Source organism: Elephas maximus, chromosome 1, assembly GCF_024166365.1.
Source record: "Elephas maximus indicus isolate mEleMax1 chromosome 1, mEleMax1 primary haplotype, whole genome shotgun sequence".
NCBI lineage: Eukaryota > Metazoa > Chordata > Mammalia > Proboscidea > Elephantidae > Elephas > Elephas maximus.
Genome location: NC_064819.1, coordinates 29,632,285 through 29,647,086, shown reverse-complemented (window position 1 = coordinate 29,647,086; position 14,802 = coordinate 29,632,285). Strand labels below are relative to the sequence as shown.

The 14,802-nt window shown below is 46.2% G+C and overlaps 1 protein-coding gene across 13 annotated transcripts in view; it reads left to right on the top strand.

The window, feature by feature from the left end:
* The window catches only part of MAP3K13 (mitogen-activated protein kinase kinase kinase 13), a 187,266-nt gene that overhangs the window by 168,397 nt on the left and 4,067 nt on the right, over nucleotides 1-14,802 (top strand). For all 13 annotated transcript variants that reach the window (XM_049881232.1, XM_049881185.1, XM_049881224.1 and 10 more), the window contains 5 exons: nucleotides 1,013-1,122; nucleotides 2,100-2,216; nucleotides 3,121-3,258; nucleotides 8,536-9,307; nucleotides 13,601-13,671. In XM_049881232.1, coding sequence (XP_049737189.1) covers nucleotides 1,013-1,122; nucleotides 2,100-2,216; nucleotides 3,121-3,258; nucleotides 8,536-9,307; nucleotides 13,601-13,671 — 1,208 coding nt within the window. The remainder of the gene's footprint in view (nucleotides 1-1,012; nucleotides 1,123-2,099; nucleotides 2,217-3,120; nucleotides 3,259-8,535; nucleotides 9,308-13,600; nucleotides 13,672-14,802) is intronic.

Here is a 14,802-nt window from a genome sequence, read left to right as displayed (position 1 = left end):
GAAACTACTATCAATTATATTCCAGCAGAGGTTTCCTGCCCTCTAAAAGTTAGATTAAATTAACTTCAAGTTCCTTGCCCTCGTGGAAAATCCAGTGTCCTCCCTAACACTTTTGGAATTCCTGGGAAATTTATAATTTCATGGCCGGTCTGGCTCTACCTACCTAAAATTTTTTGTCTCTTCCCATCTCTCCCCTCCCCCAAGGCCTCCCATCTCCAATCTACCCCTTCTCCCCCCACCTTGTGGTTGTGCTTTATCTTTGTTCTGTCATTGACCCAAATGTGAGATTCAGCACCTTTCCACCAAGGCGAATGTCAGAGACTTTACTGAAGGTTTAGGAAGTTGGAAGAGGTTTAAATTCTGGACAACTTAGATCCCTGTCCTAAAATTTGGGTTGACCTACCAAATTGATTGCCCATACTCTACCATATTCTAGCTCTCTCCTTCTTCTTCTTTTTTTGCTGTTGGTTCCCTCACCCCCAAATTCCTGTATCATTTCCCATTATTTTTACGTTCATCTCCTGCTGTTCATACCTGTGGAGTCTTGTACTCCAAATATTTTCTCAAGGTATTTTCCTAAACAAAGCCTCAGAGGAATTCTGGTGCCAGTTGTAAAGATGATCACATTCTCACGGACACAAACACATGCCCATGGGGTTTCCAGAGCTGCTCTTTCTGAGCAGGCTATCTCACTCACCATCTTGAGCTCCGTTTTCTGGAGGTGGTGGCCAGTGTGTCAGCTGTGATATTTCTGGTGGCCACCACTGCAGGGAAATTGGAAAAGAGACAGTGTTGTATATTGGACTAGAAATGCAGAAAATGGTGTAGGGTTTGCAGATACACTGGCCTGAGACACTTAGAGATCAAGCAACAAATATTTATTGAAAATCTACTCTGAATAAGGCCCTTCAGTAGAAGCATATGGGGGAAAAAATCTTGTAGATGATCCTCTAGTTATATCAGGGATTGAAATTCCTAGAATATTAAAAAAATCTAATTTGTCCTCACCCAGGCTGAATGGAGAGAAGAAGTGAAAAAACACTTTGAGAAGATCAAGAGTGAAGGTACCTGTATACACCGCTTAGATGAAGAGTTGATCCGAAGGCGCAGAGAAGAGCTCAGGTCGGTTGACCTCCCGCCTCCACCTCTTCTCACCCCGGGGTCTTCAGAGAGTATCAGGAACCTTCATGAGAATCACCATTTGACTTTCTACACACCTTTCTCCTCCATTTTTTATTGTTAAAACCCAAAACCAAACCCATTGCTGTCGAGTCGATTCCGACTCATAACAACCCTATAGGACAGAGTGGAACTTCCCCAAAGGGTTTCCAAGCTGCTGCTAGTGGATTTGAACTGCTGACCTTTTGGTTAGCAGCCATAGCTCTTAACCACTGCACCACCAAATTCACCCTTAAAGCTGGCCCTTCTTTCTATCTCCCACAACTCTGTTATCCTTCTGTATTCTATTTCTCTAAGAAAAACTCCTGGAAAAATTCTGTTTGTTCATTCAGGTACTGTGCTAGATGCAATGGAAGCCCAGAAATGTGAATATTTAGTCCATGACCTCAGATGTTTATAATCTATCAAGGGATACAAATAAAACATGGGCACAGATAACCACAGTGTTAGACAAGGTGTGTGCCGTGGGTAAGTGTAAATGACTGACCATGGTGTCCACTTGAACTGCATGTTCCCATTAAAATACGAGTCTATTGTACTGTGTTTTTATTAAGATATTGATACCAAAAGTGATTTGTAGGTTAGTGAACAAGGCTAAAAAGATGAGTGCGGTTCCTGCCAACGCGACACAGACAAAGACCACAGAAATCACATTCAGGTTTTCTCTGGGGCTCTTCTGGCTGTTTTGCGTGGCTGGATGCGGCCCTTAAGGATAAACTAAGTGGAGAGCTTGGCTTCACCATCACCTGCTCCATTTTGTCTAAGATGTTGCATAGGATGAAGGAGCCCAGATTTAGAGGACCCTCAGGCAGATGCTTTGGGGGCAGACCAGTTGTTCCTGATTTCACTAAAGCTGACCTCGGTTCTCCTCCAAGGCGGTCTGCTACCGTACCGCGCTAATCTTGCGTTTTCTTTGACAGGCATGCTTTGGATATCCGTGAGCACTATGAGCGAAAACTTGAGCGCGCTAATAATTTATACATGGAGCTGAGTGCCATTATGCTGCAGCTGGAGATGCGGGAGAAGGAGCTTATTAAGTATGTATCCAGGCCAGCATCTGCCTTATTGACCTGGGCCCATCATTCAGCAGAAATGAATTACCCTTCCATGGTGCTGCTGCTGCCCAGAACTGGCAGATAATCTTATTCGTTCGCCCAACATTCCTTAAGGGATGATGGGCTGCTCACAGGTCCCTGTCCCTGATGAGGCTGACAGTGAGCAGAGTTGCCCCTAGAGCTGCTGCTGGTTACAGGGAAACGTGCATTTGACAGGTATTTGCAGCTTCACTTGGCTGGGTAGTTCAGAGAAGGTGTCCCCATTTCAAGAAGAGCTTGGTTTGGATTAAAAAAACAAAAACCAAACCAGTTGCCATTCAATTCCAAGTCATGTTGACCCCAGGTGTGTTCAGAGTAGAACTGCACTCCACAGGATTTTCAAGGCTGTGGCCTTTTGGAAGCAGATCACCAGGTCTTTCTTCCAAGGCATCTCAGGATGGGTTTGAACCACCAACCTTTGGGTGAGCAGTCAAGCACTGAACCAACTGCACCAGTTGCCCCCAGGGGAAGTAAGCTGGCTGCTGAAAGTGGGTGAAGGTATTCTTGATGGTGGTAGGAAAACCCTGGGGTCCCAACCAAAAAGGCAGCTGAAAATAAGAAGGACATCTGCCATTGTGCCATGACCCCCGTGAGGTGTGTTGAGGAAGGGAAGGTCAGCCTCTGAGTCCATGTGTGAGCTGAAGAGCAGAATGAGGTCAAGTTAGTTTGAATTTAGTGTCCTCCCCACCTCTCCCCCCAGTTTTAAACCTGATTAGGCAGCCTCGTATTCAGATTGCCTGAATCTGTTCACGTGTACACAGAACCTGCAGGTGGAATTACCTGTGAAAACATCCTGCTGTCCTTTCCATCTTCGGTGACTGAGGTCACTGTTCCTTTCATTCTGCAGGCGTGAGCAAGCAGTGGAAAAGAAGTATCCTGGGACCTACAAACGGCACCCTGTCCGCCCAATAATCCACCCCAATGCCATGGAGAGACTCATGAAAAGGAAAGGCCCGCCTCACAAGCCAGGGGTGCAGACCAGACGGTGAGAGGCCTGAACCGACCAGTGTTCAGATGGGAGCAGTAGAGGTCCAAGGGACGGGGATATACCCTCCTTGGGATGATGCATTATCACACAAGGGTAGGCTGGCTCTCCTGTAGCTGGTCACTGGCACGCTTGCCTCTGGATAAAACAGACCACAAAGGTGGGAGGGAGTGTGTCATGGACTCAAAGCCAAACCCGGAAAACAAACCCTTTGAGTCAATTCAGACTCATAGCAACCCCTACAGGACAGGGTAGAATTGCAGAGCAGCTGGTGGGTTTGAACTGCTGCCAAACACTTAACCATTGCCCCACTAGGGCTCCACTCCATGGACTCTTAACTTCTTGCCATCGAGTCGATTCCAACTCATATCGACCCCACAGGACAGAGAAGAACTGCTCCATAGGGTTTCCAAGGATCTCCTGGTGGATTCGAACTGCCGACCTTTTGGTTAGCAGCCATATCTCTTAATCACTACGCCACCAGGGTTGTGGATTCTAGGAATCAGTTTTTACTACCTAACCAAAAAACAAACAAACCTATTGCCATCAAGTCAATTCCAACTCATAGCAACCTTATAGGACAGGGTAAAACTGCCCCATAGGGTTTTCAAGGTGAGAGAGGCTGGTGGATTCAAACTGCTGACCTTTTGCTTAGCAGCTGAGCTCTTAATCACTGCACCACCATGGCTCCTTACTACTACCTAAGCCATAAATATTCATTGTCTTAATATGAAATAGTGTGAAGAGAAATAAACAGCAGGATGGACAGACCTGAATTCAAATCCTGTCTCTGCCTATTATAAGCTGTGTCATTTGGGGCACATCGCTTAACCTCTTTCAACCCTAGTATCCTCCAGGGTAAAATGGTGTGATTCTTTTTCTTTTTATGACCTTTAGTGCCCAGAATTGGAGTAATCATCATTCTTGATTTATGACACATTGGTCTATACATCGCCCACTTTTATTTCTTGAGTTAGTTATTTTTAATGACATAATAAATGCCTGCAAACCCACCACCAAAATCAAAAGCAAGGGCTTTGAACCAAAACTCTCTCCTGAAGTCTTCCTTAAGCCAAAAAATAGTTTATCTTTAGAGAAGAATGTCCGCCTTAAGCATTGTGCTCTTTTAAAGAATTATCTATGTGAGATCAGGTTGACAACAGCAACTCGAAAGGTTAGATGAGAAACTTAGGAAGCAATTAGTCTAACTCAACGATGGTGGAATAATTTTGAGAAAGACGGCAAGGACGTTTGTACAACTTGAATGTAATCAATGTCACTGAGTTGTACATGTATAAATTGTTGAAATGATGTATGACTGTTTTTTTTCACCAAAATAAATAATAATAATTAAAAAAAATTAAAAAGCAGGGACTTAGATAATTATCTATACCTAGCCAGGTATTTCACCTCATTCCACCCCTGGATGGGATTTCCATGAAATTTAAATAAGATAACATATATGAAGGAAACCCTGATGGCGTAGTGGTTAAGTGCTACGGCTGCTAACCAAACGGTCAGCAGTTCAAATCCGCCAGGCGCTCCTTGGAAACTCTATGGGGCAGTTCTCCTCTGTCCTATAGGGTCGCTATGAGTTGGAATCGACTCGACGGCAGTGGGTAACATATATGAAAGCACCTAGCAAATCATTAAAAAAAACTGTTGCCATTGAGTTGGTTCCGACTCATAGTGACCCTACAGGACAAAGTAGAACTGCCCATAGGGTTTCCAAGGAGCAGCTGGTAGATTCAAACTGCCAGCCTTTTGATTAGCAGCTGAACTCTTAATCGCTATACCACCAGGTCTCCTGGCAAATCATAGGTGCTCAAAAAATGAGTTTTTTATATTTAAAAAAAGACTGCCTTTCTTCTAGTTACAACACATTTTCCTTATATTAGTTTAATCTTAGAATACCCTTCCCATCGATTTTTATGTCCTAGAGCCTCATTCCTCCCAGCTAATGGAAAATTGACTCTTTTCTAGCTAAGTTAGAAGAAAGGAAAGAAATGTCCCTAAACCTGGGTGAGACCCCAGCTAAATGCAGTAAAAATAAAGCTAATGAGAAAACACAAACCAAGACTGCATTTTAAAGCTGTCAGAATGGTGGTCATTCCACCACAGCACGAATAATACAAACCTAAACTACAGTGAAACCTGTGAGGGCCAGAACCCGACTGGACTGCCTCGTTTTTCCAGGTCTCACAAGTTTTCCGCCTTTGACGGGGTGCGGTATTACCATTTTTCTATCGCTTTCTATTAGTGGAAAATGTGTGCATTTTCCTTCTCTGACAGGCTTCCACCTTACACAGGTCCCGGCTTTGGCAGGTTTTACCATACAAATGAAGAACTACCCGGATTAATTCCAATTTTGCTTTTATTTACCACCCCTGACCATCTCCTGGTCAAGTTCTGGAGAATGGTTTTCAAATCGCTGCTAGCAAAACCTTTGGGGAAATCTCAACACCTCTTTTCTTTTGGTGTACTAATTAAGGACAGAGTTGGGTCCTCTTTGTAGTCTGCCAACAGGTAAAACTAAGAGCAGTGAGAAGGAAAAGAGCCCTATTTATCTGTTCAAAATATGACTTACTTTGGCCTGAAGAGTTTGACACTTCCAGTGGGTGCTTAGTTAATAAGCTAGCTGAACACGACAGGGGCAAGGAGGGGGCCATAGTTCAATTACAAGCCCACCAACCCTGCTACCAGTGAGTGGAGTCCATTAAAACAAACAAACAAAAAAACCCATCGCTGTGGAGTCGATTCCGACTCATAGAGACCCTACAGGACAGAGTAGAACTGCCCCATAGGGTTTCCAAGGAGCGCCTGGAGGATCCAAACTGCCGACCTTTTGGTTAGCAGCCGTAGCTCTTAACCACTATGCTACCAGGGTTTCCAGAGTCCATTAAGATCATCTAAATACTTCACAAAAAGGAGAAGCTTAGAATAGGGAAAGGACTTATACTCTGGAGTCAAAGGAGCCCTATGCTTTGAGTTCAAATGATAAGTTCTGTTGTTCAATAGCCCTGTGATAAACACAAGCTATGCAGCCTGTCAGACCCTCGGTGCCGGTATCAGTAACATGGGTATTGTGATCATGGCAGCCAAGGTCTTTATATACCATCAAGGCGTTTACATGCCATTGAGTGCTTTGTAACTATAAAGCGCTATACCAGCATCATTCTGTGATTTTTGTACTGCCAGGCTTAATAAAAGCAGCCTTCACCTGACGTGGGACTCCCTCACCTCAGCCCTAGTCTAGGCCCCACCACACACCTAGCTGCTGTGTAAGTGGACGTCTCTCACCGGCCTGGGAGGCTCTCGTGCCTCAGTCAGAGCTCTAGGCTCTCCTCAGCCCAGATCCCTCCTGGCACACAAGGTGGCCTGCTGGCCCTGCAACTTTGACATCTGGGACAGAGGGCTGCTGAAGCAGCACAGTGCTCTACCCATCTCCTCACCAACCAGTAACACCCGGGGCTCCCGTGGTCAGACAAGCCTTTAGCTGTACTGCCCCTGGAAGAGAGTATAGACCATCTCCTGCTGCCTGATGCTACTCAATTTCATCTAAGCTCACTGCCGTTGAGCTGTTCCCGACTCATGGCAGCCCCATAGGACAGAGCAGAACTGCCCTGTAGGATTTCCGAGGCTATAATCTTTACGGAAGCAGACTGCCACATCTTTCTCCTGCGAAGTGGCTGGTGGGTTTGAACCTCTGATCTTTCGGTTAGCAGTCAAGCACTTAACCACTGCGTCACCAAATCAAACCACTACTGTTGAGTCCATTCTACCTCATAGTAACTCTATAGGACAGAGTAGAACTGCGCCATAGGGTTTCCAAGGCTGTACATCTTTATGGAAGCAGACTGCCACATCTTTCTCCCACGGAGTAGCTAGTGGGTTTGAACCTCCAACCTTTCAGTTAGCAGCCAAGCACGTTAACCACTGCGCCACCAGGGCTCCTTTAATTTCCTCTAAATCCTGACTGTTCAAAGTATGGACCTCGGTTCAGCATGTTTTGGGAACTTGTTAGACATCCAGAGTCGTAGACCCCACCCAGACCTACTGAATCAGAATCTTCATTTCAACAAGCTCCCGAGTGATCTCTCTGCACCTTCAGACTGTGCTCTGCTCCACCTTCAGCCTGTGGGGCAGTGGTTAAGGTCAGCTGTTTGAATCCACCAACAGCTCCTTGGCAACCCTGTATGGGGCAGTTCTGCTCTGTCCTGTAGGGCTGCTTTGAGTCGGAATCGGCTAGACGACATCAGGTTTGGTTTTTTTTTTTCTTTTGATGCTAGAGAAGAGTGAGACTGCTTCCTGGTAGGGAGGAGGTGGTGGTACCTCCCGGTGATCATAGTACCTCTGCCCTGAGTGTGTTATCAGCTCAGAAACCGTTTACTGTTTTCCTCAGTGCCCAGCGGTTTGGTGGGCCAGGTAACCCCCAGGCCTCTGGCTTCCTCCTGCATGTGACCCGCAGGACCAGCCCTGAGGACGTTTGAAAGCAGGGTCCTGAGAGGACCTCCTCCCATTGGGATCAAAGCATAATGGCAGCTCTGCTCCTCACTAGCCCTTCTCTCCGTGGCTCTGTTCAGCCTCCAGGGCTCTCTGGTCCCTCCCCCTACTCTGTCCCTCCCTTTTCCTCCTAAACGTCCATTGAGCATCTACTGTGAGCAAGACTCCTTGCTAATGTCCTTCATATACAAAAATTTACACAACATTGTCCCAGCCCTCAAGGAGACCACGTCTAGACCAAGTTCCCTGGATTTAGCCTCTTGCCTAATTAAGCTAAGATTTCCTTCCCGGGTACCAGACCGCTTTCCTTCCCGGGTACCAGACCGCTTTCCTTCATGGTCCCTTGTGGGATCTGTCCAGATCCAACTTGAGACAGACTTCTGATCGCAGCAAACATCCTTGCCCATTCCTTGGGATATTGGCATCAAGCTGATAACTGGGATTATAAGGAAGAGATCGAGAAACCTATAGGGTAGGCTTAGAATTTAAAGGGCATTGAGTACCAAGGCTAGGGAGGCACAGAACAAACTCCAGAAGGAATACATGGCACCCTCTAAAAGTGGACATTTAGGCTGTTTCCAGCTTTTCGCTATTTTAACAATACTGTAACATGCCACCTGTAAACCTTTGTGCACATCCGTTATCTCCATTGGATAAACCTCTGCTGGTGTGGCTGCCGACTCAAAGGCTGTGTGTATTTTACAGCTTGGGACCCATGTGCCCAAATGTGAATGATTTCATCTGTTTAAAACCAGCCCTATTCTCTTCTCCCAGGCCAGACCTGTTGCGATCTGAAGGCATCCCCAGTACGGAGGTGGCTCCCAGTGCATCCCCTTTGTCCGGAAGTCCCAAAATGTCCACCTCAAGCAGCAAGAGCCGGTATCGAAGCAAACCACGCCACCGCCGGGGGAACAGCAGAGGCAGTCATAGTGACTTTGCGGCAATCTTGAAAACCCAGCCAGCCCAGGAAAATTCACCCCATCCCACTTACATACACCAAGCTCAGTCCCATCACCATCATCCTCTGCAGCCCCAAGACCAGCAGCCCTCTCCCACCATGTCTCAGGGCCACCAGCCCAGACTCAACATGCATGGACAGGACATTGCCACCTGCGCCAATAACCTGAGGTACTTTGGCCCAGCAGCAGCCCTGCGGAGCCCACTGAGCAGCCACGCTCAAAGACAGATGCCGGGCTCCAGCCCGGACCTCATCTCCACAGCCATGGCAGCAGATTGCTGGAGAAGTCCTGAGCCAGACGAGGGCCAGGCTGGCCCCTGGGGCTGCTGTCAGGCTGACCCTTACGACCCCTGCCTCCAGTGCAGGCCGGAGCAACATGGGTACTTAGAGACAGCCTCTGCTGAGCCAGTGGGGAGGAGCCCCGACCTTTCCAAGTCACCAGCACACAATCCCTTCTCGGGAAACACCCAGGGTTCTGAGAAAATGGAAGAAAAGGAATTCAACGGCTGTAGGTCTGCGACGTCCCTCGGCAACCCCCAGCACATCAGCCCACCAGTGCTACCTCGAAAAATAAGGCCCCTTCAGAAGGTAAAGTGCAATGACAGCAGAAGCCTGTGTCACTGCCCTCGAGGACTGTCAGAGTCTATCATATCATGTGCATGGTAAAACGCAGATGACAAGTAGGCATTGTGTAAATGGGTGCGATAACACACACACACAAGTCAAAGTTTGATTGCTTTCTTTCCATACTACTTAAGTAACAAACTAGGGCATTTCCTTTGGGAAATATTGAACCAAGGGGACTGAACCAAATGTACAGAATTTATAAATAGATTAAAAAACCCATACACTGGGGATATATAATCAACAGAGTTTGGAAACCACTACCCAAGAATTCTAGTCCTGAGGGATGTTACAAGAAAGAAGGGTCCCATTGTAAAAACAAGTTTGGGGAACATAGCATTCTCTGTCCCTTCTTGGAGATTCGTAGGGCATGTTACACCATGCAGCAAACTTCTTTAATCCAGCATTTTCCTCATTATAACCAAAAACCAAACCCATTGCTGTCAAGTCGATTCCAACTCATAGGGACGCTATAGAACAGAGTAGAACTGCCCCATAGGGTTTCCAAGGAGTGCCTGGTGGATTCGAACTGTAGGCCTCTTGGTTAGCCGTCGAACTCTTAACCACTGCACCACCAGCGTTTCCTATTTGACCATAGCACCTTTTAAAAATAACATCTATTAATCCCCCCATGGAACTAGCTTTCTTCAGAATGTTGTTGTTGTTAGGTACCGTCAAGGTGGTTCTTACTTATAGCGATCCTGTGTACCACAGAACGAAACACTGCCTAGTCCTGCATCATCCTCACAATTGTTGTTATGCTCGAGCCCATGGTTGCAGCCACTGTGCCATTCCATCTTGTTGAGGGTCTTCCTCTCTTTCGCTGACTCTCTTCCAAGCATGATGTCCAGGGACTGATCCCCCCTGACATGTCCACAGTATGTGAGACACATTCTTCAGAATACTCTTTGGAAAAAAGTGCCTTCATCAATAACAATCAAGACTCAGCCAGTTCTCAGTCATTGAAACCTGTTTCTTTCCTCGTCTTCTGCTATTTGTTAGCTGGGCGACAGTCTACCGTAGTGGTTAAGAGTGCAAGCTTGGGAGTCAGACATACCTGAGAGCAAAGCCAGGCTCTTCCACTTACTACCTGTATGACCTTGGGCAAATTGCTTAGCCTCTTGGAATGGACTCATTGGCTATTGTGAGGATTAAATGAGACTATATGTATATATATATATATATATAGCACTTAGAACAAGGCCTGGCCCATAGCGATCTCCCAAAAAATACTACCTTCTCTTATTGCTGAGTTAAAAATAAGTTTATGAATGAAAAGTATTTAGCACACGGTAAACACCCACTCAGTGGTTTTCCACCAATCATCATCCATCAGGAGTTTAGCTGAAGGAATAAAAGGGACTAAAATTCCAGTAAATATGTTTTGGTCAACTACATGTTTAGTAGGAAAGAAGTCGAAGCTGAGGGCTATGCAGGCAGTCCCCAGGTTACCAACGAGATCTGTTCCTGTGTCTTTAAGTTGGATTTGTAGGTACGTAGGAACAGGTGCATACGGTTCTTAGTTAGCCTTACCTTAGTGTAAGAGGAGCCCTGGTGGCTTAGTGGTTAAGAGCTCAGCAGCTAACCAAAAGGTTGGCAGTTTGAATCCACCAGCTGCTCCTCGGAAACCCTATGGGGCAGTTCTTCCCAGTCCTGTAGGGTCGCTATGAATGGGAACCGATTTGAAGGTAATGGGTTTAGACGTTTTGGTTTACTGCAAGAAAAGGCTGCAGCAGGTGAAAGTGATTGTGATGAATTTGTTGTGAGCAGGGGTTGGTTCGGTTGTTTCAAAGTGAGGGCTAATTCACATAACATTAAAGGGCAAGTTCCAGTTCTCCATAAGTGGATGTTCATATCCCAAGGCTGCCTGTATCTCAGAACGGTATTTCTTCCTCCAGGTGGTGCTGCTACTGCCAAAGCCTTCCTAGAGATTAGATTGTGTTTTGGTGGGCACAACGGATTTGGGCTAATACATTCTTTACTCTCCCACCCCTATGAACAGTAGCATGTATTTTTTTTCCTTTTTTGTAACAGCTTTATCAAGATATAGTTTACAAACCATGGAATTCACACATTTATAGTGTACAATTCAGTGTCTTTTTTTTAAATATACAGTATTCAGAATTGTACAATCATCACCACAATCAACGTTAGAACATTTTCATCACCCCCAAAAGAAAACCCATACCCCTTAGCAGTCACCCCCCAAGTAACATAGTTTTGAACACAGCATCCACGGTTGGGATGCCATCTATGGGTCTGTGTCCATACACAGCTTGTACACTTGGCCTTATTAGAACCGCTTCCTCAGAGCAGATTATCCTCTCTACGCTGAGATGCTTCCACAGGTGTTCCTGTGGTAAAGTGCCCATCTCAGCAGTCAGTATGACTCCCTTCCTGTCTTTCCCGTTCAAGAAAGCATATCAGAATACAGACGGGTGGGAGAGATGATGTTTAGAATAGATTTTTGAAGAGTTAAGTTAGCCTCAATCTTTGGTGAAATTACTCATAACCAATTACCCACCTCACAAGTAATTTGGTAAAATTGCTCATAACCGATTGCCCATCTCATAGGACTGGGAGTATAGAGAACAGATTAGCCCAAATCCACCTCACAAGAAACCATCATGACACTTTGGTTGAGGACAGTTGACCTTAAGTGTGGCTGTTCTTATGCCCTTGATGCGAGGCGGGGTCTTCTCTGTAAGGGAAGATCATCTTTTCAGAAGGGACGCTTGCCCAGGGTTCAAGATAAACCACAGAACCCAGCAATCACAGGGCCACAGAGATTGCAGGCAGAGCTTCCTCTTCCCTGCCAGTAATCTAACTCAATAAAATCTTATTAAGCACCTAGTTTTAAGGCCAACCCATTACCCATTGTTGCCCAATCAATTCCTATTCACAGCAACCCTAGAGGACAGAGTAGAACGGCCCCATAGGCTGTGGTCTTTATGGAAGCAGACTGCCACATCTTTCTCCCACATAGCAGCTGGTGGGTTCAAACCACTGACCTTTCAGTTATCAGCTGAGTACTTAACCACTGTGTCACCAAACCAAACCCACTGCTGTCGAGTCCATTCCAACTCATAGCAACCCTATAGAACAGAGTAGAATTGCCCCATAGGGTTTCTAAGGCTGTAATCTTTACAGAAGCAGACTGGCACATCTTTCTCCTGCAGAGCAGCTGGTGGATTTGAACAGCGACCTTTCGGACAGCAGCCAAACAACCATTGCACCACCAGGGCTCCCCTGTACTAGCCTTAGACAAACAAAATCTCTACCATTCAGCTGATGAAGAAATGATATGCTTAGCACTGACTAACCAAAACCAAATCCACTGCTGTCGAGTTGATTCCAACTCACAGCAACCGTACAGAACAGAGTAGAACTGTCCCATAGGGTTTCCAAGGCTGTAAATCTTTACGGAAGCAGACTGCCACATCTTTCTCCCTCGGAGCAGCTGGCGGGCTCCAGCTGCCAACCTCTCAGTTAGCAGCTGAGTGCTTATCCTCTGCGCCACATTGTATTGATGGTGGAGCGTGGGATACGATATAAATAAAATATGCTCTGATCCTTACCTAGTGTATGTTTTAATAGCGGAGAGGACACAGGCATAATCACTATAATGTAAAACCAAACCTGTTGCCGTTGAGTCCATTTGGACTGATAGCAACCCTATAGGACAGAGTAGAACTGCCCTGTAGGGTTTCCAAGGAGTGTCTGGTGGATTTGAACTGGCGACCTTTTGGTTAGCAGCTGAGCTCTTAACACTATGCCTCTAGGGTTCCTAATAACTATAATTATTAGTGAAAAAATGATGGTGCATAAAAGGGGGAGAAATAAAATAATTGTTGGGCTTTGAAGAACTAAAAGATCAATTCTTGGTGGAGTCTCAAAGACAGAGAGCCTGGGACCCCTAGTGACAGTGGTTGCAAAAGTCCTCCCCAAACTCCCAGGCCTCCTCCTCTGTTTCCTGTCTCCATCACTCACCTCTGGACACATTCACGGAGTCTTCCCCTCCCCAAGGCAAAGATAAAGTCTTGCTCAGCTCTGTATGTCTTCTAGCTTCTAATTCAGGGCCTGTCATCACGGGCACCCAGGAAGAGCTGCTAAATGAATGAGTGGGGATATACATGTCTGAAGATGACATTCAGCAAACTACTGCTACATGATTTTAATGATAATTAAATCTTTTGCACAGTGTGTGTGTGAGAGAGAGATGCTACAATAAAGCTCTTTTCTCCTTGTTCTCCTCAGAGTGGAGATGACTCCTCAGAAGAGGAAGAAGGGGAAGTAGATAGTGAAGTTGAGTTTCCAAGAAGACAGAGGTAAAACCAGCAAACACACATCATTGCTTTCAGGGCAGTCGGAAAATCCTGGTTTGCCACACCTCCTGTTCCACCACAGGTCACCTGACAGCCACCTCACGGGGAAATTTGAACTCACCATGTTGGTGTTTCCCCGTTGCCACATTTTGGCAGCTGGTTTATGGAATAGCAGATCCTAGTTCATCATAATTCATTTCACAGGAACTTCAAGACGAAGAGTGTAAATCCAGATTCGAGGTTACAACTGAGAATACAGCCAGCAGTCTGTGAGAGATGGTCATCCTGTTTTATGGGTCATTTTATTGGTTTCATACGTCATGTGACGTGTGGCTAGATGAGTTCTCATTTCGCCCAGCCTTAGCATCAGCTTCCTGCTTAGCCAGGGACGATAATGTTGCCTAGGATTAAAGGCCCACCTCTGCCCCCTGCTGCAGCAAGAGCTGTCCCTGTGTGGAAGTGGCAAAGAAGTTTTCCTCCCATGAGGCCTTTTCAGTTAATAGGCTCTTGGAGAGTGTGGCTCTAGGAATCCTCAGGAATTCCCTCCAACCAAGGATCCCTGGCCTTTTCAGTAAATGGTATTCTGGGTCCCCATGCTGTGCTCAGAGTTGAAACCTCCTCTCATTCCACATCGCTATTGCTGTCTCCTCGAACACAGTTCTCTCCTCTGCAGTGAGATCGAGCTTGAGTGAAACATGTCTTTTTGCTTTCTGAAGGCATTCTACTGGCATTGTGTTGCTTCTGGCTTCTGTTCCTGTAACACACCATGAGTTCAGTTCACCTTAGGGCTTCCCACCTTTCTTTTTTGCTGTGATGCAAGTTAGTTTACATTTTCACCTCATGGTTTTGCTTTCTATATTATAATATGTCCTCCGTGTCTCCCTCTGGACTACCAGGCTTAGGAAGTTGTGTGAGTCTTGCTTTCATTTCCCTTCCCCACCTGGGCTTCCTCCATCTGGCCTCCTGATTGCCTCTTGTCACCTGTCCTTTTTTTCCCTCCTTCTCTTCCTCTTCCTTTCCCTTCTCCTCCTCCTCCTTTCCCTTCTCCTCCTCCTCCTTCCTCTCCTCTTCATCTTCCCTGGTCCAGTCATCAGCCAGGCTCAGATCATACGCCAGCAAAAACACTTCACCTGT